We start from the raw sequence: 25,163 nt of genomic DNA, 5'->3' as shown, positions 1-25,163 counted from the left end.
AATAATTTTCATTTTTTTCAAAGTGCTATACATTTGAGAAGAAGAAACACTTTCACACAAAATTGTTAGAGAAGACTTCTTAGAAGAAAAGCCATTTAAAAAGGGTTTTGAAAAAGACAGGAAGTAGAATTTACATATGTCAAAATGTGGAAGGATGGAAGTCAACTACTGCAAGAAAGAATTATATTAGCAGAAATTCAAACTAAACAAAACAAGATTAAAAAAAAATGAGTAACAACCCAATTTTTTTGAGGAAGAACATATGTCTAGGAGAGTAGACAAATGTGAATAGTAGCTTGGGGGCCAGGGAGTAGAGGCTTTGTCTAGCAGATTGCTTGTTTTTTGTCTCTTTAAATTCACTTGCAAATGAGGTACTATTGAATGTTTTGCTGGCAGAAAGTATCCTAATCAAATAGGTAGTTTAAGACAGCTAATTGAGTGCAAGTGTGCAGGGTAGCTTACAGTGATGTGCAGGCAGGACACAGTGAGCCCACACTGCAGATTCGGAAAGAAAGTTTCCATGGTGGGGGAGTGTTAATAAGAACATGCACAGGCTTTGCTGTCTTGATGGTTAAGAGGCTGGTATTTGTTGAATACAGCATTAAGCTTCTTAGCCTAGAAAGCTGCAAAAAATGGGAAAAAGTGAGAAGACTGAGTGAGAAGGAAACATCACATAGTAATGCAATACTCATTTGAGGTACTCATGGCGCTGTCCATCAAACAGCTCAGAAAAGAATGCAGGGTGGAAGAACCAAGACTTTTAAGGGATTTCTGTATAAGCAATAGATAAAATATCTATGATGAAGGACAGAGGAAAAACACTCCACATCTCCAAAGTCCTCGAAGGGTGGTGGAGTGGGAGGAAGACTGGTAAATCCTGCTACATGGAGGCACTAATGAACACATGGAGAGAGGGATAGAATGAAGAGAGGAAAAACATTATCATCTTCCCATGGAAATAAATGAAAAATAAGCATGAGAGAGCATTTGACACAGGATTTGGGACCTAGTGACTTTGTGTGTGTGTGTGTGTGTGTGTGTGTGTGTGTGTGTGTGTAGCAGAGTAAACAAAAATTACAAGAAATCTAACTGAGCCTCCCTGATATTTTCAAAGAATGAAACAGAGTTTGGCGCGGAAGTGAAGAAAAGATAATAATGGGGGCTAGTGAAGAAGGAGTAACTGTGGGAGATGTTCCTTTGGGACTCTTCTAGGAAGTTTGTGAGAAAAGTAGCATCATCAAATGAACACTAGATTTATATTTGACCAAGGCAAAAGCAGAGCAAATGCCTGGCTATAAGAATTAGTTAAAACATAACTTTGGTGACCTTCTCTCAGTTCCAAGTTAACCTTTATTTTTTTCTCTGCATTTTATTTGTCCTTGTTTATCATCCTACCTTTCTTTAGGTGGATCTGATATAACCTAACACACGTGATTTCATAAGAGTGAAACCTAAAACCAAATAGTGCATTACTGCTTAGCAATCCATGGTGTCATCAAACAAGAATTCCTCATAAAAGAAAGAGGATAGGGGCCTGACAATTTTAAATTAAGTTCAAACCTTGTCATTAGTGATTCTATAATTTAAGTGTGTAAACTTGAGTAAAGTTTTAGTGTCACTTGGTAAGTGTGAAATAAATGGAGATTCTGGGGCTGTGCTCCTGAAGTGCATGGGAAGTTTTCGAAAACTCCTGTCCTTAAGAGCATCCCAGATTATTCTGATTCAAGTGGCCAGAGGCTGTCCTTCAACACACAGATAGAAGAGTTCTAGAGAAAAATTTCAACTGATTCCCGGTTCCATGATTAGCCTATCACTCCTAGGTAGCTCCTGAGAAAAATTATAGAAGCACAGGCCAATTAGACCTCTTAGAAACAATGATACTTGTGAGGACAATTATTTCTACAAGATTTTTGTTGTTGCTACTCTTCTGTTAATTTGTTTTTTAGAATCATCAGTAGGTAGACTAATACATTTGGAGAGACAGTGCAGTTGGGAATATCCCCAAGAGGGTTGAGGATACAGATTCAATAATGATCTGTAGCTTTACCAATGTAATTATTTTTTTATTTGCACTATTTGTATACTGATTCAAAAACAAGTGCTCTGAAGATATACAGTATTCTTTAATTTCCATCTTTAACAGGACCAGGTTTCACTAATATGCAAAATTTCAATCAGAGGTAAATCACATGACCTATACTTTAAAAGTCCCTTCTGGATGCTGCAAAAATAACTTTTGGGGGATGGAAAAATAATGGAGGTAAGCATTTTACTTTTGAGTGTATTGCAACTACTCACAAAAGAGATCATTATGGCTGTGGGGAGGGTCTGTTGTTGAGGAGCTGAGTTACTAGCAAATAATTTTACCTCTATCTATGCCTTTATTTCCTCATCTGCAAAGTGGAAATAAAGGTATTTACCTCTTAGGGTTGTTGTGAAGACTGAACAAACTAGAACATAAAAATGTATAAATCTGCCTGGTATATTTTAAATGCTTAATTAATTCTAGGTGTTTTTATTAGTATCCTGAGTATAAATATACACATTGGCTTTAGTATCCAGATTTATTGCAGTTCTGAGTTTCTATGATTGTGTGTACATATCAGGTATTTTACTTTTCCTACTCTGGTTTTCATTCATTAATTTTTTTAGTGTGTGAATCAGTATAGGTTAAGCTATGCCAAATAAACATGAACGTGGCCCAAACCAAATCGCTGTGGCCCAACACAATAGAGGTTTCTTTATTACATCACAGTTTGATAAAGATTTGAGAGTCCTCCCTCATTCTTTTCACTCTACATTTGGAAACTAATGCTTTCATAATAGCAGAGAAATTGTGTAGTAAACTGAAGATCTTACTCCAATGCTGAATTGTTCCTTTATTGTTATCACTTCCTACAGATTTATAAGACTGTTTCAAAATGCTCATCTTTATCTGTAAAGCTCATGTTATTTCATGGTGTTTCCAGCACATTAAAAAGTATCAAGATCTAGGAGTCTTTGTGAAGGTGGGTGCTCAGGACAGGAGCTGTGCAGGGTCTCAGATGTCTGAGCCTACAGCACACAGTTTGCTCAGTCACATTGTGACTCTAGATGTCATTTAACCTTACTGGGATTCTTTGCTGAGGCTCTAAAGAAAAAATTATACAATAAAATAAAAAGTATTTTTATATTCTCCTATAAAAACTCACACAATGCCAAAAGAATTATTTAAGTTAATCACGTTGTCCATCTCTTTGTCTAACCATGAAGGATCCCCATGAGAGCTTTGTCTAGTCCAACTTGAAATGATCCCATCAAAGTGACTTTTATCATTTGTTTTGAAAGGCAGTACCATTAATCTTTTCTGCTTCCGCCTCTCTCTTTTTGGTTCACTTCAATTCAACAGGCAGGGAGAAGAGAACATTGAGCAACATTATAAAAATGTTAATTCCTAATGTCACAAACTAGCCCTTAATCACACTATTAGACATATGTTCTGAATTAATGATCCTGACCAGCCAGCAGGAAGACGAAGATTGACTTTGATGAATGCCTGCCATTATTTTCTGAGATGGATGAAGTTGTTTTTCTTTCTGACTAAATGTTTTCTCAGAAATGATATTCTATTTAGAAAGAAAGAGCATATATAATACTTTCTTTTGTTGGCAGGATATTCTTTTCTAAATCAGCATTTCACTGGTGTGTATTTTGTTCATACAGTGAGACATTTTGCTGCAATCACTGGTAATCTCTTGGCCTTATAACTTTGGCAGCCTCTTTCTCTAGATTCATTTTTTTAAGCCCCCAGTGCTTAACTACAAACAATGAAATAAAGCATATTTAGTATGTGCAGAAATCTCATTATTCTAAACAGTCACTTCCTAAAGACGACAGTGGTGAAAATCAGGTCTCCTTTTTTTTGTGATTCTTACCTGCACAAACTCTTTATCCATGGCACACTTTGTAAAATTCCTCCTCAACACCAAGCCTTTGAGCCTCTGCTCAAATGCCACCATTTGCATAAAACTGTTCTCACAACCTCTGGTGAGAAGTCATAGTTTCTTACTCTGGGCTTTTCTTGAATTTTATTAACTGCTCTCTTTGGCAATGATCTCACTCTGACTTTCAGTACTCTTAGCTGTGTGCAGGGCCTCCTTCCGCTAAGTGTTATGAGCTCTTTTAGGGTAGCAAAAGTTCATTAAAGTTTTTATCACTGACATATTACACCATGACCGTTCACAGCATACAGTTAACATTATAACATATAATTCAACGGTTGTTGAATATAATATATGCAATTCACATCATTATATTTAGTTATATTATTTTATGAATCTTGTATTTAATTTATATATAAATCTATAATTTTATACTATATGAATATAATATTTAACTTACATATAATTAAATATATGTGTCTATACACACACAAACACACACACACACACACACACACACACACATGCACACACACACACACCTTTTAAGCTTGCATCATTCTATGGGCAGAGACTGTGAGAAAGCTGTAGGAGATCTGATTTCATCAGGTCACAGTTAAGTGACCAGCTGTGAGAATAGTTCCTCCAAAGTTCTATGAAAAGTTTTTAACTGAATGCATGGGTAAGTGGCACTGAGACTTAAAAAGATGAGGCAGGGCTATTACCATTATAGAAAACTGCTGTCTACATTGCTGGTACAGCCAAGCATTGTGTTTGAAGGTATAAATGCATGGGACTCAGGGTACACTGTCAATCATTGGGACTGGGTTGGGACAGGCTGCAGGTGAATCCAGATTGAGTTTATGTAAATCACATGTGGAAAGGAAGAAGGGCAAGTGGGAGAGACACTAGGGGTGACTTCTGAGGTGACTGCTAAGGAGCCAGCTATTACTGCTTACATTTATGAGTGTAAAGCTGGGCCAAAAGAGAGTTTATGCTTTCCTTTATTTTTCTAATTTACCTATATGTCTCTTTATTTATGTTTATAAGCATATTGCAAACATCTTGGGATTAGAGCCATTATTGATCTTTCTACGTACGTCTTTATAATTACTATAGAATTTATTTTCCATGATTTATATCTAATTTGTATTTTATCAGTTATTGTTGCAAAAATGCTGTATAATCAGTTGCCAAAGCTTAATGACATACAACGTGCCTTCCTTATTCTCATGCTCACTCGTCTGCACAACCACTGGACAACTCTGCTTCCTGAGTTACATTCTGGGGCTGTGGCTGGAGAGGTCATGACCTTCTGGGGCATGTTCCCAGGATCATGTCAAGAAAGCTCCAGAAGAGCAGGTGGAAACATGCATGCCTCTTGAGTTCCACACTCAAACTGAACCACTGTCATTTCTGCATACATTCCATGGAGCCACAAAAATTGCAAGACGAATCCTCACATCAAGTGGGGCAGGGGGTTTACTCCATCTATAAACTCACTGTCATATATATTTTTGCTTATCAGTGCAGCAATTTTCTTTTACTCCTACAACTTCAAACATTGTATGAATAAAAGAAATGAGAGCTAAAAAGCTCATTGTTGGCATACCGAGTTTACCGGAATCTAAGGTTATAAGAATACATTGCATCTAAGAAAAATGTAAAGGAAAACAGTAACAACAATGACGACAACAACAGCTCAACATAGCATTGTCTGTATACAACTACGGAAGTTTCTAGCCCCATTCTGATAATGTCTGGAATTTTGCTTGGACTGTTCATAGCAGTGGGAAGAGGCCAGATTCTCTTGACTGTAGCTGTAGTTGTCACCAGGAAGCTGTTGTGTTTACTGTTTTCCAGTTGTCAAGACTTTAAATGAAACAATTGCAACATTACAGAGAGATCTCCGATTTGAATTATGTTCAATATCTCCCAATGATTAAGCCATACAATTGTGCAACTAACATGTATACCTTCTCCTCAGTTTCTTACATTATAAAAATCATTTGAACTAAGCATGTACAAATTAGATTTGTGTTTAGGTCTTCTATAAAACATATATATATATATATATATATATATATATATATATATATATATATTTTTTTTCTCTCTTTCAATCATTTATCTGCATATAGCATATATGTATTCTACTTGAGAAAACCTTATAATCAGGATAGTGTGGTTATACACTCATTAGCAAAATCCCTAGACTTTATCTGCTGGAATGATTTAGAGTCAAATATATACTTTTCTGAAACAGCTCATAATGGAGTCTATATGGACTGAAATTTTTGAGTTCGCAAATGATGTAATATTGCTTCCTGCTTTTACTTTCTCTACCTCCTCTACTTCGTCTTTCTCCTGATTCTTTTTTTTTCTGTCTTTATCACATACATACACTCCCTCTTGAAACTCACATTCTCTTTATAAGACATCCTAGAATACGCAATTTTATTTTTTATTTTTGTCTTTTTGTGGCTCAACTGAGATAATTTTTTTCCAAGTTTATGATGCACTGTCCTGTTTAGGATAATTAGAAAAATAGAAATCTGTGGCTGGCAATCTAAATTGGAAGTAAAACACAGCTAGAAATTTCTGCAATAGAGAAACAGTGTCAATATTTGGACTTTACATCTACACTGATTAAGAGGGTAAGAGGCTCCCTGTGTTGAAATGACTGAGGGAAGTTCACTGGCAAGGAGGTTTAGAGACAGATCTAAAACAACATACCCTTATGCAGTCTGCTCTGACAAGCGGGTTACATAACAGTTTTGCAAACTTTTCTCTTTTGTTTGTTGAATACTGTGCCTACTTTAAAACTGGGAAACAATTTAGGTCTATAAAAATATTTTGAGTAAAAACTCAGAAAGACACTGAACATTTGAAAAGAAGGCAGCTATAGAGTTTAAACTGTGCCTTTCAGTTTATGTGTTGTCTGCAACGAAGCAAAACAGTCATGGTTATCTCCTTGAAACTTGGGGTAGGGAGATCCTGAAAAGGTCCTAGCACTCAGTGCTGACATTGCATTGTGCTATGGTATTATTGTTGTGTGGGAGTGTGTAAGATCACCTTCTGTGATCACTTACTGTGTACACCCTAAAACAAATAATTTCTTAGGAGGAGACACACACACACACACACACACACACACACGTATTATATTACACACATACACACACACATAATTTGAGTTTTCTCATACCCTGTTTATATGCATGAGGTTACATGACAATAATATTTGCATAGAAGTAATGTAAATTCACGCAATTCCTCAGTTGTCTTTTCTTATATTTTGCTTACAGAGGACCTTGCCAACTTTCCAAGAGCTTCGAGGCTGCTGCAGAGAGTTCCTGGAAGGGTCTCCCAGCAGGTCCCAGTCCTCTTGCTTTCTTAGTTTTAGCGCTTTTGTGGAAGACCTTGCAGTGTATGGCTGCTGGGCTGTGTATGAAAACACTGGTGTCCTAGCCAAGGAGCTAGCCTCCCAAGTTCCCGGAGCCCCAGGCCCTAGAAGCACAGTGCAAAATACAGACCTCTACTGTGTCACATGCAGGCAGCTGTGCGGTGGACAGAAATTTTCCCCATTTCCTTCTTGTCAAAGCAAAGTGCCTTCCTGGTTGTCAAAGCAAAATTGTGGAACCTCCCTAGCCCCTGCTCACCAGATTTCATATAGTTCTTTATCAGAGGCATCAGAATAGGTTTATATTTGAATTAACAATCCCATGAGGTAGAAGAAATTGATATTTCAGAGATTTAAAATATCGATCTATTAAGAGATAGTAAGTGTCTGCTTAGCTTTTAAATAACATTTCTGTGTTAGGGAAAATTGTGTTGTGAGACCTGCCTCCACAGCAAAAAGATGTCAGAATTCAAATTCCCAATCTCCCTTCCTGCTGAGACTCAAGCATACAGCTTGTGCTCTACCCATCAGCCCTACCTGTGAGATGCTCTGATGGGAAGAGAGCTCCAGGAAGCAGACTCCATGTGAGCCTTCTTCTTGGCAGACACAGGGCCTGCAGAAACTTGTCTGTGGGGAGACAGGGGTTGCAGCACGAGACACTTGGAGGGAGGTGGTGGTGGTGCAGAGAGCATGTCAACTGAGTCGGTCTGTAAGCGTTTGGCATTCAGCAGCAGCCAGCTGGGCAGGGTTTTATATTTATGATTCTGTGGCGGTCCAGCATCTTCCTAATAAATACATTTTGGCTTGAAACAGGCAGAGTAAATTCTTACCTTCTAATCAAGAAACTGATCAATTAAATTCTATTTTATCTGTTTTCTGCTACGCATTTTCTTTTTCCTGTTAAACCTCCCTATTAGAGCGTTTGCAACATTATGCAAAGTGCAGTTTAAAAACCTGGCCACAGATTCTAAACAACATGACCTGATTGGGTCTTTATATTGTTTATTTCCTTTGTCTGCAATGAGCTTTTCTAGAAGGCCACAGGTGGCTTATTTGGCTTATTCATGGCCTATGAGTTTTGTTCAGGACATCTTTTCATCAAACTCTTTCCTGATTCGTATGGTTTAAAATTGCAACACACCACACTTCTTCATAGTACACTTGCTCTCCTTGGCTTATTTCATATTCTCCATGTATAACATGGTTTGGCTGTGTCCCCACCCAAATCTCATCTTGAATTGTAGTTCCTATAATTCCTATATGTTGTGGGAGGGAGCTGGTGGGAGATAATTGAATCATGGGGGCAGTTTGCCCTGTACTGTTCTCATGGTAAGAAATAAGTCTTACAAGATCTGATGGTTTTATAAGGGGTTTCCCCTTTCACTTGGCACTCAATTCTCTCTTGTCCGCCACCATGTAAGATGTGCCCTTTGCCTTCCACCATGATTGTGAGGCCTCCCCAGCTGCATAGAACTGTGAGTCCATTAAACCTCTTTTTATTTATTAATTATCTAGTCTTAGGTATGTCTTTATCAGCATCATGAAAATGGACTAATACACCATACCTCTTGTCCCTTCTAAGTATTAAATTATTTAAATATTATTATTGTTGTTTCCTCCTAATTACAATGTAACCTAAGGGAGGGCATGTTTTGTTTTTTTCTTCATTTTGGTTTGTTTTCTCGTGTGATTTATTCCAAGTGCCTAGAACCATGTTTGAAATAGTATAAATCCTTAGTAAATGTTTGTTGAATGAATGTGTATTTTTAAATAAAATATTTATAATCATGCTTTGTTCTTTACTGTTGAAAGAACCTCCTGTCAGGAATTCAATTTCTTCAATGGCCAAAATTTGCAGCCTAGGATGTGGTTTTTCTTCCTGACTACTTGTTAGAGTCAGGACTTGAGGAGCGTGAAGCCCATGTTTGATCATCAGTATCTTCATTTGCTGTAATATCTCCAGTACTGCACAGGGACCAAGACACAAAGATGGGACATCCGAGGCGAAACTTTAGCAGTGATCTTCCTGTTTTCATTTTTACATATATAATTTTTTTGTTCTCTCCCTTTTTTCTTACTTGTTGAGAGTCAGTTGGTTAAAACATTGTTTTTAACCTTTAAGCGTATCAACCTTTAAGTCAGACATTAAGAGGGAAGTGCTAAGAGGCCAGAGTGGTGCAAGATGTTGATGGATTCACAACAGAAGAAAGAGTTGGGCTGCTAATGCGACTTCCAGGGAGTGAAAACACCAAATAAGAATAGGTAAATCTACCAGAAGCAGCACATCCACAGAAGTTACACACAAACTTGCTGTTCAGAGCTTATACCGTTAGTAACGATGCAATTGATATGCTTATAGCCTTCCCGGTAGTTCATAAACAAAGTAACTGTGGCTGACGTGGGACTTGACTGTGTAGTCTGGATTCCAGATTCTGAGAGGACAGGCCTGGGCTGCGGGAAGGAGGGAGCAGTCAAGAGATTAATTTCCATTTGTGGTCCCAAGGCCAACACTGACAAATGTATTCAGATACAAAATTTCACCCTCGTGCTGGCTGGACTCACGCTGCAATGACCCACCTAAGCTTACTCCAGCCCTGAAAGTACTCCATGCTCCAAATAAGCCTGCCAGTCCTCTAGGCCAGGTATTCTTGGCTCATCCGAGCAGGGATTTAGGAAGAAAGCAATTTATGTGAAGTATTTTACAATGTAATTATTTGGAACTAAAGAAAATGAATTCTTATTGTTCATAACTAGTCTTTAACAGAACATACTGGTTAACAGACGTCTCTAACTAAATCCCTAGCTGTAAAGATGACAGGAAATGAACTTACTTTAGGCAGAGTGTGGAGTGCTACGCTGGAGTGACGGTAGTCCTTCAGGCCCTCTGCTTCATGGAGCAGTACCCCTAAAAATGCTGCTATTTTTCAAAGTGTCTTCTGTATGTTTTTCTCACAACCGTGGTTATTGAAAGGTCTAGGTTGCCTGGTTTCTTCCTACTTGCCTCTGAGTTTCATGGGGATGTTAGCCTGGAGGCAAGTAAGCAAAACTTGTTGCTATTTGTATATAGAGATTGTGATTTTTATGTTTGTACATAATAATATGCATGTAAGCTAGAATATTGAAGAGGCAAAATGTCAACCTAGTAGTATCCTCAGACAGTTGCTATTATTCTACTGTAAGATTGCAAATGATATAAAGTGGCCCCTAATACATATTCCTTTTATGTTTTAAATAAGCACATGTTAAGCACCTGTGATATATCAAACACAAATAAGACAATTACCAAAGGGAGCCCAGGCCTCTCATCCTTCGGCCTCATGATGTATAATACTTCCATCTCTACCTGTCTTGTGTTGGTTGCAGTATCACTTTCAGAATAATTCCAACCTACTGAAATATTCTCAATAATAAAAAACCCAGCAAGTGTCACGAAACTACATTTCGTAAATAAAACAATTGACAAGGATAAGACTCAAAAACGGTTTCCAAGTAACTGTAAAGACTGGAAATCATAGGTTGCATATCAGATTTATGTGGGGCAAATATAACCTTCACAAGGGTTTGGACAGTCCACACATTATCAGTCTTTACAGTGCTTTTATTTGTTTTTCTCCCAAATATTTCAGTTTTGAATTTATGACTTTAAAAAAAAACAAAATCAGAAGATATGGTAACTGTGGGGCTACTATTAATGAGAGAAATCAGTGGGAGGCTGTCAGAACCAGCCCTCTTACATAGCCAGCTGCTTCTTCACCCCTGTCTCTAACCTCCTCATCATAGACCCAGAACTAAGGACAGAGGTCAGACTAATCTTGGTCCTGGTGCTCTCATTTTTCTCTTTGGTAATTTTAAAAGAAAAGTATTATTTTTTAAATTCATATATTAAACTATTTTGGTCTGAATACTTACCTAAGTTACTCAATTGTGATATCTGCCTGATCTAGTAAGAATTTAAGTTTCTGACGCTGCCTCTCAATATTGCCCTTTGTCAATATTTGACTTTATAAATATTTGGATAAAAATGTTGTTTGTATGTGTACATATATGCAGGCATAAGGATGTATAAATACAAATTTAATTATATAGAAAAAGTGAGAAAGAGAGACAGAGATGGAAAAAGAAGGAACAAAAGAACAAGATGATGAAACAAAGAAATGAAGAAAGCAAGCAGGGGAAAGTGGGGATGTGAGGGAAGGGAGAAGAAAGCAAGGGAGGGAGATGGTCTATATACACCTATTCTCCAAAGTACCTTCATCCCAGTTTCTGAGCCAGCCCCTGTATTACTTCAGGCTCGCCCCAATTCTGACTGATGAAATATCTTGTCTTCCAGATGGAACACCATTTACCTGGTGGATTGGGCGTTCCAATGAACGGCACCCTTACTGGGGAGGTTCTCCTCCTGGAGTCCAGCAGTGTGAATGTGGCCTAGACGAGAGCTGCCTGGACATTCGGCACTTTTGCAATTGTGACGCTGACAAGGATGAATGGTAATGAGAATCTCCATCTTTTTGCAGTTATAGGGAAAGCACATTAATTGATGCATAGAAGTTCCCCAAGACAGAAGAATGTGGATGAGAAATTCAGTACAAACTGGAGCTCCCTACTGATTGTGACTTTTTTTTCTTTAACTTTGAAAACAGACAGTTCTAGTATTTTCAGTATTATAACTGATGTTTGGCATATAAAAGCATGCAGTAACACCATCAGCTTCTTATATTCAGAGGCTCCCATTTCAAATAAGAAATGGCATGTAATATTGAGCTTTCCGATTGAGTCAGGGTATTTATGATATGTGGACTATAGGTTTTGGGGGGAGAGAGTGAAGATGGGGATGTGGGGTTATATAGGCTGTTTCTTCATGCTCCCATTGATGTTTCAGTCACCAGCCTGCCCTTTTGCTAGCAATAAACACATAGCAAAATAAATTTATATTTATTGAGCATCTATTAAATTTTATATAATTATTTTACGTTTGATTCATAATGTTGAGGAATGTCTATCACAGAAAAGTTAAATAATTTTCCTGGTGTCAAACATGTCTGTCAAGTGATAGATACAGAATTTGAAATCAGCTGTTTCTGCAGCCAGAGATTCTCTTAGTCTTCTACACCAACTTATTTCTGTAAAATGAATTTAGTGTGAAGCTTCCATGCCCATTACATTTACTCTTCTTTTGTGCTCCAGGGTAACAGCTAGGTTTTTTTTTTCTGCACTTATTATGAAAATATGTACAGAACATTTCCAAATATACTTTTGTTTTGATTGAATTTAAGGCATTCATTGGTTTTGGCTTAGCAATTTTGCTTGCTTCATCAAATACTGCTCAATTTTAATTAAAAATTAGTATGTTAAGCTGGTCTCAATACCCAAATTTCACCTTAGTATTTTTATTTCACTTCTCAAAATGCTAACAGCAGGGATTGATTCACATAAAATATAAGGTTAAGTCAAAATCTCAGTTTAGCAAGGAAAGGACCAGCCATTTGCCTGCACTGGGTCCCAGGAGATGTGAATTACCACTTCACAGCACCCTAGCACTCCCTGGCCACCATGGCAGGTTACTTGAGTACCTTCTTCTAAACTTAAGCTGGCTGAAGTCATATGGCAATGAATTTTGCCTCTCCATGTGGGTAAAATCAGGTACAGTTAACCACAGGTAGAATGGATTTCTGCATTCTTTGAGCCCCCACTTTGCTTTGAAGTGAATTCTATGTCATTATTATGGATGCCTGCAAATCAACTATGATTTGTATCCTGGGTGGAGGCCATGTTGCTCTAAACATTATGTCTCTCAAGATCTACAGAAGACATTCAGTGGTAATTAGCTGAACAGATTAATTTAGACAATCTTTAAAGAAGAAAATTATCACAAGATGGCAACTATGAGCTTGGGAGATATGTTGAAGTGTTAGATGGTTGTGTTGCAATAAAGCATATTCAAAACCTCTGCTCCCAGTCGCTTGGATTGACTCATTCCTTTGATTTATAAGTTTACTCTGACAGTGCATGATATTAGACACTATATATATAATCAAAGAAGCAGATATAGGAGCTATAATAGGAGGAAGTGCTTCCCCTAGTTACCCTTGACTGACTCCTTTTTTCTTTTTCTTTTCTTTTTCTTTTTTTTTTTTTTTTTTTTTTTTTTTTGGAGACAGAGTCTTACTGTTGCCCAGGCTGGAGTGCAGTGATGTGATCTTGGCTCACTGCAACCTCCACTTCCCAGGCTCAAGTGGTTCTCCTGCCTCAGCCTCCTGAGTAGCTGGGATTACAGGTGCCTGCCTCCACACCTGGTTGATTTTTGTATTTTTAGTAGAGATGGGTTTTCACCATGCTGGTAAGGCTGGTCTCGAGCTCCTGATTTTGTGATCCCCTGCCTTGGCCTTCCAAAGCTTTGAGATTACAGGCATGAGCCACCATGCCCAGCCGACTCTGACTCTTTTCTTAGCTGCATTCTTGGTCTTTGCCCACTGTTTCTTTTCCTTTACCCCTTTCTTTCTAGGATATCTGCCTCAGTATCTTCTCTTTCTAAGGAACAACTGATCTGGGCTTAATTTACTGCACACTGAGGGGCAGGGAAGATTGTGCCCTTATGTCCCTTAATTGGGCTGAAGTACTGTGTATCTCCTTTTCTGGAACTTTTCACTGATCTCTTCCACTGAGCTTCCAGTGTCTCTCTCCTTTGACCTGTTCACTGTTTCACTAACCTCGGAACCGCTCATCTGATGACGTCACTTTATCATCTAGAGTGAGATCAGAGGGGTTCTTCATAATGTCTTTTCTCTCACCTCGATTACTCCAGAAGCTGTACACATTTCATGCCCCTTTCCATTTCCTTTAGAGCCAGGGAAAAATTTTCAGCCAGTGCCACTTTCTGTGGCAAGTGACCTCTATCAGGGCATCAGAATTTATTATTAGATAAGGTCCTGTTCAACAACCAGCCTATCAAAGGTCAAGAGAAAAGGACTGAACTTCCCCTTGTAAGATGCCTGCCTCACTCCTGAATGTCCCAGAGTAGCATGTTGACTATCTTGGGACAAAGTCTGTGTCTGAACAGATCGGGAGTTTTCTCTGTCATTCTCCAGAAGGAGCAGAGACTTAGATTCTCGTTCAACACTTCTGAGTTTCATTCCTTGCCTTAGTGCAAGTCATAGCCTGTGATAAAAGGGATTGTATAAATAATTCATCACAGAAGCATCTGTATGTTTGACTTCATCAGACATCTACTGATTGATCGCTTACTTACTGAGTGCTTATTCTGTGCCGGACAGGTGGACTGCTGTGTGGAGAAAGTCAAGGGCATTACAGTCCCTTGAGGAACCCTCAGAACAGAGGAAAAGAAAGGGTTAGTCAGTTATTAGGTGGGTGCACCAACCTAACAGGAATACATGGGTTGGTGTGATAAATTTGTTGACAGAAATAAGCACATGTGTGCCTGGCCCCGGGGTGGAAATGAGCTGGGAAATTTAGATTGTGGAGAGAAGCAGCAGTTAAGTTTTGAAGGAGCAGAAGAAGCTAGTTAAAGAAATAAACAAACTGGCATACTACAGTTAGGGGGTGGGGATAGGAGGAACATCTGTGTGCAAGGAGAGACGTACAATAATATAAAAAATCACCATTCTCTTAGACGACAAATATATTGGTTTGGTTGTTGCACAGTCGTCGTATGAGAAATGTACAGAAGAAGAAGGGAAGGGAGGAAGGTCAAATCCAGGTTACATAGCTCCTTGTATAGAACTGTGAGCTAGCTCTGCCTGTAGAAGAATTGTGGGCATACAATAAGCATTCACAAAAGAGATCAAGCATATTTTTGTGAAAATACACTTGTTATTTATCTATCAAACTCTAGTATTTAATGCAGAAAGAAAAAATACACAAGCTAACACATTTGTGAAATAATCACATTCAACATACTTGTAGTTTCTTTCTTGACCAACACATGGTCAAACTGACTTTCCACACATTTTAGATGTTTGTTTTAGGCCGTTATGCCCCTTTTTATGTCAGTGCTGGTCTGCATGCCTCTTAGAAACTTTGAATATTCTTGCCTTGTAAAATTTCCTCAAGTTTTTGCTCTTGTGAAATTAATCAGAAAACTGACTTGGCCTGGTATAGCACCCAGTGCACAGCAGTTTAATATGTTACAACTCATACATAGTATTGTTACTTAAATGTTACCTATCATATTCTGAATTATTTTTAGCATTTTATATATTATATCTCATAATAACATCTTAACAACTCTTGAGGTTGGTTTTATTATTCCTTTTTCCCAGAAAAAGAAACTGAGGCTCAGAGATGATAAATGGCTTTGTTAAGGTCACTTGACTAAGGCACAGAGTAGAAATTTTAGCTGAATCTGAAAATGCTCTTGTGGTTATCTCAAGGGAGCTGCTAACGTTGGGATTTTGAATAATGGCCAGCCAGTGAGGATGCTAGAGGGAGCTCTCCTAGAATCTCTCAAATCACATCACTGCAGCATGCGTTTCTTTTTGCTAACTAGGGTGTTTAGGAAAACTGGGGCATCTTTCAAACCTCTGGTGATTAATAATTTTTTGATCTGTTTTATTCTTTTTTTGAGTAAGGGTCTCACTTTGTTGCCCAGGCTGGTCTTGAACTCCTGGGTTCAAGCAATCCTCCCATCTCAGCCTCCCAAAGCATGGGGACTTTAGGGATATTCAACCATGGCCGTCTTGTTCTATTTAAATAAACCTCTGTAACTGAATAACATGTATTTCAGTGAGACCCAAGTAAATAAGGATAATGAGTGTATTTTGTAGGTGGGGAGTTAAAGTGAGGCAGCTCAAAAGATGGATGTGGGTGGGGGGAAAAGAAAAAGTCATTTAGTGAACCTAGAAAACACATTTCCTTCTTAGAGTAAAAGAAAGATCTGAATTAGCTGATTTCCTAGGGATTTCTATCGCAGCCAAATCACTAAATCGTAATGAACAAGAAAGAATGAAGGAACATGTAAAGAATAATAATTTCACTGATTAATTGCTGTTTGCAAAGGAACTTATCTTCAACGTAATCATACAGTCTAGCTGGTTTCTGAATCAGCTACTTTAGAGTGCTGGATTGTTGAGAGTAAGAAAGGAAACTCTGGTGACAGCTCCGGGTCGCAGACCTTGGAGACAGCACAGGAGAGTGTCGGGCTGTGTGGGAGCTGGAAAAACAGTCACCCAGCAAGAGGGGTCAAAGGTTGGTGGAGCAGCATGTTGGAGAAGGCAGGGAGAATGTGCAATGTCCCTTCTGACGACCCATAACCCAAATGAAGAGTCTTCTCATCCAAACAACCAGGTTGCACTAAAGTGAAGCTCTTTTACTTAGCAGTAGAACATTCTTTTATTTATTTTAGAAGAAAGTGCAGAAGTTTTTATTTGATTTTTAGTAACTCTGTTCTTTGCCTCTTCCCTTTATTGTACCCTTGCATAAAGTGTTATGGCAAAAATAGTAAAAGAAAATGATGTAAGCTTTAAATTTTGGTCATCTGATATTCCTAAACAGGGAATCTATTATTCTTTCCCTTAAATAATAGAATCCTGGAGCTTTAAGCTACTATTACCCTTTGGTTCTACTTTTCTGTAACAGAGAAATTAGTTAATAAATGTTGCTAAATTCATGAATGAATGATGGGTGAATGAGTTCTCTTAGACAGATTTTTATCAATGTATTTTTTTAAATTGCATTTTAGGTTTTGGGGTACATGTGATGAACATGCAAGATTGTTGCATAGGTACACACATGGCAGTGTGATTTGCTGCCTTCCTCCCCTTCATGTATGTCTGGCATTTCTCCCTATGCTATCTCTTCCCACTTCCCCACCCTCCCCCATCCCTCACCCATTTCCCCCCAACAGACCCCAGTGTGTGATGCTCCCCTCCCTGTGTCCATGTGCTCTCATTGTTCAACACCCGCCTATGAGTGAGAACATGTGGTGTTTGGTTTTCTGCTCTTGTGTCAGTTTGCTGAGAATGATGGTTTCCAGGTTCATCCACGTCCCTACAAAGGATACGAACTCATCATTTTTGATGGCTGCATAATATTCCATGGTGTGTATGTACCACATTTTCCCTGTCCATTCCATCATCAATGGGCATTTGGGTTGGTTCCCAGTCTTTGCTATTGTAAACAGTGCTGCTATGAACATTTGTGTGCATGTGTCCTTATAGTAGAATGATTTATAATCCTTTGGGTATATACCCAGTAATGGGATTGCTGGGTCAAATGAGATTTCTATTTCTAGGTCCTTGAGGAAACGCCACACTGTCTTCCACAATGGTTGAACTAATTTACACCCCCACCAACAGTGTAAAAGTGTTCCTATTTCTCCACATCCTCTCCAGCATCTGTTGTCTCCAGTTTTTTTAATGATTGCCGTTCTAATTGGCATAAGATGTTATCTCAATGTAGTTTTGATTTGCATTTCTCTAATGACCAGTGATGATGAGCATTTTTTCATGTTTGTTGGCCTCATGCATGTCTTCTTTTGTAAAGTGTCTGTTCATATCCTTGTCCACTTTTGAATGAGTTTGTTTGTTTTTTTCTTATAGATCTGTTTTAGTTCTATAAAGATGGGGTTTCACCATGATGGCCAGGCTGGTCTTGAACTCCTGACCTCAGGTGATCCACCCACCTCGGCCTCCCAAAGTGCTAGGATTACAGGCGTGAGCCACTGCGCCCAGCCTATCAATGTATTTTTAAATAGGTCAGGCCATAGCCACAATAGGATTACTTGAAATGTACTTTCTTGTTTGCTACTACTCCTGTTTCAAAACTGCACAAGAAATATTTACCAAATTTTAACGTAAATGCCTTTTGCTACAGACTGATTTTCTTCTGGCTGTCAAGAGTTGTTATTTGTCTTTCTATGCCTGAATTATTTCACTTAACATCATATCTTCAAGATTCATTCATGTTATTGAAAAGGACAGGATTTTCTTAATTTGGCAAGCTTGAATAGTAGTCCATTGGTTATATTCACATTTTCTTTATTCAGTTATTCACTGATGGACACTGAGTTTGTTTCCATGTGAGGGGATAGATAGGTAGCTTGATTTAGCCATTCTACGATTTATACATATGTCAACACATCATGTTTATACCCTATAAATATACACAATTTTTGCTGTTCAATTAATTACTGATACTGGAGAGGATGTGGAGAAAAAACACTTTTTCACTGTTGGTGGGAGTGTAAATTAGTTCAACCATTATGGAAGACAGTGTGGCGGTTCCTCAAGGATCTAGAAATGGAAATTCCATTTGACCCAGCAATCCCATTACTGAGAATATACCCAAAGAATTACAAATCGTTCTATTATAAAGACACATGTACATGTATGTTTGTTGTGGCACTGTTTACAATAGCAAAGTCCTGGAACCAACCTAAATGCTCATCAATGATAGACTGGACAAAGAAAATATGGCACATATGCACCATGGAATACTATGCAGCTATAAAAATTACAAGTTCGTGTCCTTTGTAGAGACATGGATAAATCTATAAACCATCATTCTCAGCAAATGACACAAGAACAGAAAATCAAACACCACATGTTTTTACTTATAGGCAGGTTATGAACAATGTGAACACTCTCATTCTCAGCATTGAACATCAATTGCTCAGAACATCATTCTCAGCAAATGACACAAGAAAAGAAAACCAAACACTGCATGTTTTTAGTCAGAGGCAGTGATGAACAATGTGAACACTTGGGCACAGGGAAGGGAACAACACTCACTGGGCAGGTGAGGGGGTGGACAGTGGAGGGGACGGGAGGGGAGCGACAGCAGGGGGTGGGGAAGATTGGGATGGATACCACCAGGAAATGCCTGATGTAGGTGATGTAGGGGATGGAGACACCAAACCACCATGGCATGTATGTACCTATGCAACAATACTGTACGATGCAGGATGTGCACATGTACCCCAGAGCCCAAAGTACAATAAACAATATATATATATATATATATTTTTAGAAAAGTAGTTACAAGTAAACATCCTGTTCCAAAAGTTATCTTTGTATACATTTGCCTTCAAAATAAGCTTTTGTTTTTGTGAATACAAGTCTAATCCAAACCCCAGGACATTGCCCTTCCCAGGAACCCTGCAATCCCTTCCCCAGAGACATATAATGAGAAGACTCTGGATACATCACAGTGGTGTAGAATTTTGCTGATTCCTCAACTTCATCGTTATTTGATCTTTCAGAACTCTTCCAATTTTCTCAAAACATTCACCTCTGAGATACCCAGGCTCCATGCAGTTAGGGTGTCTCATACCAGCGAGCATCCTGAGAAGGGACCCCAATCCTGAATACTGAGAGAAATGAAAAGTTCACCTCAGAGCACACTAAGGTTCCATTCCTTAATTTCAAAAGAATAATAAATTGGACAATCTCTACTGGTTGAATTTTATTATTCGCAAATCTGTTTATGAGCTACTCTACTGCTTATTGAGTTTTGAAAGTGCCTACTCTCTAGGCAGACAGGAATTAAGAAGGGTTTATGTGGGTATTTGCTCACTCAGTCCCTGAATCCCACAAGCATCTTGGAAACTAATCAGGGCCAGCCTCTTGTGTTGGAGGGGAGTGTGCTTGGCACAAGGTGAGTCCTCCCTGGGTTAACTGCTGACTGAGAGGATGCATGAATGAAGAGATGGGGTATTTTCTCTCTCCTCATCTGCTCTTCCCAGCCAAATATGCCCTCCACTTGTAAGTTATTTTTTGCTGTTTTAGTCACTAAATGTTCTCTTAAAGTATACATTTTAGAGTAACTTGATACTGGCTTGTTTACGCTAATGTTTCCATGATTGGGTTTCAATGTTTTTACATGTTTTTGAGAATGGACTTCACTCTGTCGGCCGGGATGGAGTGCAGTAGTGTGATCTTGGCTCAGTGCAGCCTCGAACTCCTGACCTCAAGCAATCCTCACACCTCGAACTCTCAAAGTTATGGGATTACAAGCATGAACAATTCTGCCCAGCCTACATTCTTTTTTAGACAGAATGTTTCATGATATATCTTAGTGTAAAGAATAAAAAAAGTATTGTCCAATTAAGACATAAAGGAAAAAATATGAAAATAGAGAAAAATAACTTGTAATGAGAGGCTGAAAATTCAAAACCAAAATATCACGTCATTATTTTGTAAAATTCTAAATGAGATAAATAGTTGATATTTTGCCTAGGGTAGCATTAAAGAGAGTTTTTTCTTTTTCTTTCTTTTTTTTTAATGATGCCACCATCCTATCACCTTTTGGGGAAAAATATCTAATATGAACGATTTATCATCGATGGGTTCTGGAAAATAAAACATAGCTATGAAATACACTTCTTTTTATCTTGTGGAAAACAAAATGTAGGCTGAGGTTTCTATTACATCAGTTACCTGTCTAGCCTTACAAATATATTATCACTAAATTGTCTGTAAAGTCTCATTATTTGAGCAATTGCAAAATTGTATCAGAAATAAAACTCAAAGTCCTTATAGAGATTATGATTTTGCATTTATATGAAATGATCCTCTCCCTGTGGAGATGGCTTTACCATAGGGATATTTAGAACTCTCCAGTCAGAACATAGACACGTAGGTAGACATTCCTTACAACTTCTTCTTGATCAGAATTTGCTGGAACTCTTAGCCAGGTATGTCCGAAGGGGACAGCTCTGACAGAATGGAAGTTGGTGACAATGTTTCTCTTCTCCTTTCATTCTTTGTGTCTGTGTCATTTCTACTCTGCCTGGGGCAGCTTTTGTGGTCCATGGCAATGCTCTCTGTGAACTACAAATAAATCCCAATGTCTGCATTTTTTTTTAAAGTGTAGTATCTTCATCATGTAGAAAAGAAACAATTCTACCTCCTTTGCACATCTGTCTTATAGGTAGTTTGTGAAAATGTCATGAGCTAATTCATGTAATACACTTAAAGTACACACAATTGTAGCTATTTCTCCTGGTATTATTGTCAATTCTGGATATAAAAATGTAATGAATCTCTCAGTAATATTTTATTATGTAATGGAAAGAACAAATTCTGGGTTTGTCACTTATTAACCAGAGAGACTAAATCATTAGCCTGTCTGAGCTTCGGGTTTCTAATTTAGGTTTTAACAGTGAGAGAATATCTGTCTCTGGGAAGTATTGGCCGAGTTAGCAATAGTCTTTTCATCTAACAGATGTGGCATGGAGTCAGAGCTCAAAGATTTATAAACCATCTTTTTATTATTATTTTCTTCATTTTTGTCGGATCTTAAATAAAACAAAAAAGACAACGTTGATTTATAGAAGTTAAAATGATGTCTAAGAAAAGTATGGTTGCATGTATTGCAAATCAAAACCCCAATGAGATATCATCTTATACCAGTCAGAATGGCCATTATTAAAAAACAAACAAACAAACAAACAAACAAAAAACTGATGCTGGCAAGGTTGTGGAGAAAAAGGAACATATTTATACCATTGGTGAGAGTGTAAATTAGTTCAATAAATTTTGAAGGCAGTGTAGCAATTCTTCAAAGACTTAGAGGCAGAACTACCATTTGACCTAGCAATCCCATTACTGGATATATACCGAACGGAATATAAATCATTCTGTGAAAAGATACATGCACACATCTGTTCATTGCAGTGCTATTTTCAATAGCAAAGACCTGAAATCAACCTGAATGCCCATCAGTCATAGACTGGATAAAGAAAATGTGGTACATATATACCACAGAATACTATGCAGTCATTAAAAAGAATGAGATCACGTGCTTTGCAGGGACAAGGATGGAGTTGGACGCCATCATTCTCAGCAAACTAACACAGGGGGAGAAAACCAAACACCTCATCTTCTCACTCATAAGTGGGAGCTGACCGATGAGAACACATGGATACATTGGTCGGGAAACAACACACACTGGGGCCTGTGAGAGCGTGGGGAGTGGGAGGAGGGAGAGCATCAGGAAGAATAGCTAATGAACGCTTGGCTTAATAAATAAGTGATGGGGAGATCTGTGCAGTAAATCACCATGGCATATGTTTGCCTGTGTAACAAACTTGCACAACCTGCAAATGTACCCCTGAAATTAAACGTTGGAAATAAAAAAAAAAAAAATTAAAAAAAATAAAAAAAGAAAAGAAACTGAAGGGGAAAAAAGAAAAGTACATATGCATATATGTAACAAACAGAAGCGTAGCAGAAGTAATAGCATGCCAGCACAAAGTTCAGTCAACCACCAAACTTCAAGTGGAGGAAGGAAATAACACTGAGATTCCTCTCCCCAAAACAGGGCTGCTCTCTCAAAGTTTATTCATAAAATTCACCATGTCATTGATGGATCTGCCTTGAGTATGAATGAGCCAAGAGATTGCTTGTGAGTGTGTAACAGAAGAGTTCATGGACTCCCAGAAATCCAGTCAAGGTGACCCATGAGTAATCTCAGAGAATGCAGGGCTGGAAAATGATTGCAAATTAGTAAACTGAAACCTAATCCATTGAACTGTGTCTTGGGTGGAGAAAGTCTGTGTGCACAGAATGGGGATGGTCATACTGAGACCTACTGAGGACAGTGTGAGGACTCAGGGCCTGGCGCTGTGATTCCAGCACAGTCCAGAGGAGGCATAGACTAATGTGAGAAACACCAGCTTCCACCCCTGAAAGAGTTGCTGGCGGAAGGTGGGAGACCCATGTTGGAGCACAGTAGACATTGGTGGTTATAGGCAAATAATTTGGCATCTACATCTGTGTCCAAATTCTGGCTTTTCCATTTTGGACAAATCTTGTCCAAATTTCCAAGGTGCAAATGATGCACCTTGAGAAGTTTTGTCATCTATCTGAATCTCAGTTTCTGCTCCCATACAATGCAGGCAATTTTTACAAAATTTTCTGAGTGTTAGTCTCAGTATTAAATGAGGTCACATGTGAAATTCTACTTGAATGCTCCCATGACGAGTGAAAGGCTTCAGGGATATGAATTTCTCAGCTGAGTCCCCAAACCACCAGCAGCAAACTCAAACTCTGGCAGTGCCTCTAATTTAGAAATTTTTTATAAAAAGAATTTATCTCTGTAAAAGGCAATAGGGGTTTAAAATTGCATTTTATTGTCCACTTTATAAGTATTTTTGGTGTTTGGACTTATCTGCAAGAGCTAGAGACCTCTTGAAAGGTTTTAAGAAATAAAGTATGAATTATGGTACACGTTATATAAACATGTTTACTGGAGTAATAAGAAGGATGACAGGAATAGAGTGGATAGATTAGAAGCAGGGATCAAGTTTATGTCACCATCCTCAACATCTAGGCAGAGACATGAGATCTCAAAATACAACAGAGTCCAGAAGCATGAGGATAAGGCAGGTGAATGGAGAGACATGAAGATGGTGAAACTGGTGGAAGTTGTTAATTAAGAGCAAGGGAGGAAGTAAGAAAGAGGAGAGAAATGAAGACTCATATGCTTATGACCTCAGCAACTGGGTGTACAGGACAAGTCATTCACAGAGGTGAGTAACACAGACAGGTGAGAAAGCTGACCCCTGTGAAAATGACTAGTGAAGGAGGTTGAGCATCTTGGTTTCAGGTGCCTGATGACATCCCAGGGAAGGATTCAGTAGACAGCTAAATGAATATATATTCATGGAGGAATGTGTGTGTGTATAACAGCGAAGAAGGCAAAGGTAAAATGTAAAATGCTTTAACAAAATGAAGGGTGTTAGGGGCTGACACATTCCATGGAAAGTAGCAATTTAATAAGAGAAGTCTCAGTGGACTGGCAGGGGAAAGGGCCAGTTGTCATAGGTTGAGGAGGACGGGCTGTAGAGGAAGATGAGATGAGAGAATGCGGGCAATTATTTGAAGAAAATTTGACTCTGAAGAGAAAAGAAGAAAGGGAAGTAACTAGATTGAGAGATAGGGTTGAGAACGACTACAGCATGCAAGCAGAAAGAGGGAGAAGTTGAAGATACAACATAAAGAGAGAGCTCAACTGAAGAAGGAAGTGCCCTGAGAAATCAGAAGATGAGATTCAGGATAAAAAGTCATCCATGGCTAAGGGGAGGATTGCTCCAGCCAAGAGAGAACAAATCACCTGGGTTCAGATGGTCTGACTTTGCAGATACCCTTTCTTCATTGCTGACTGATGCTGAGCTTATTCTCTATGAAACATTTACCCGTTTTCCAACAAGGGAAAACAAGAATTACACACACAGGCCAATGTATAAATAAAGGTCACAAAATATAGCATACAAATAATTGAAATTAGAATTGAGAAGGAAAAGAGAATATAGAATATTTGGCAACGTTTTTGAGAGGAAACTCGAGTTGAGTCTTGAGAAATTTGGAGAGTTGGAGAAGACAAACAATCGATTTGTTCCAGAGAAAGAGAGATTTATGTTTCAGAATCATCCAGATCTAAGCGGTGTTGAATCGCAAGTATGTCGTGTAATCTAATACTTTTGACTTTTAATCTAATTGCTTCCTGAATAAGGCTGATGGCAATCTAGAAAGTACACACACACACACACACACACACACACACACACACACACCTGGAATCATACCTGGAATCATATGTGTGTGTGTGTGTGTATGTGTGTGTGTGTGTATGCACACACACATAAAATGGCATCACTAATTGTTTTTTTTTCTTTATATTCAGGGCACGCTCTATAAATTATGCCTCCTAAAATCTTCATCTGTGGTAGTATCTTTTAAATCAATTTTACAACTATAATGTCTTGAGGGTCATTTTCATTTAACAGTAAAGTATCTATTTGTGAAAAGTCCTTCGGTTTCAGGTTTCTAGAGCATTTATAGCAAAAAATAGTTTCTGAACATTTTAAATGCATACTTAATTTT

At 38.3% G+C, this 25,163-nt stretch overlaps 1 protein-coding gene across 2 annotated transcripts in view; it reads left to right on the top strand.

Moving 5' to 3' along the window:
* Nucleotides 1-25,163, top strand: part of CNTNAP5 (contactin associated protein family member 5) — an 891,734-nt gene that overhangs the window by 693,883 nt on the left and 172,688 nt on the right. For both annotated transcript variants that reach the window (XM_010342190.3, XM_074399829.1), the window contains exon 14: nucleotides 11,654-11,810. In XM_010342190.3, the coding sequence (XP_010340492.1) occupies nucleotides 11,654-11,810 (157 nt within the window). The remainder of the gene's footprint in view (nucleotides 1-11,653; nucleotides 11,811-25,163) is intronic.

This window comes from Saimiri boliviensis, chromosome 5, assembly GCF_048565385.1.
Source record: "Saimiri boliviensis isolate mSaiBol1 chromosome 5, mSaiBol1.pri, whole genome shotgun sequence".
Classification (NCBI taxonomy): domain Eukaryota; kingdom Metazoa; phylum Chordata; class Mammalia; order Primates; family Cebidae; genus Saimiri; species Saimiri boliviensis.
Note: the sequence above shows the minus strand (reverse complement) of the source record. Positions and strands in the feature narration are given on the sequence as shown.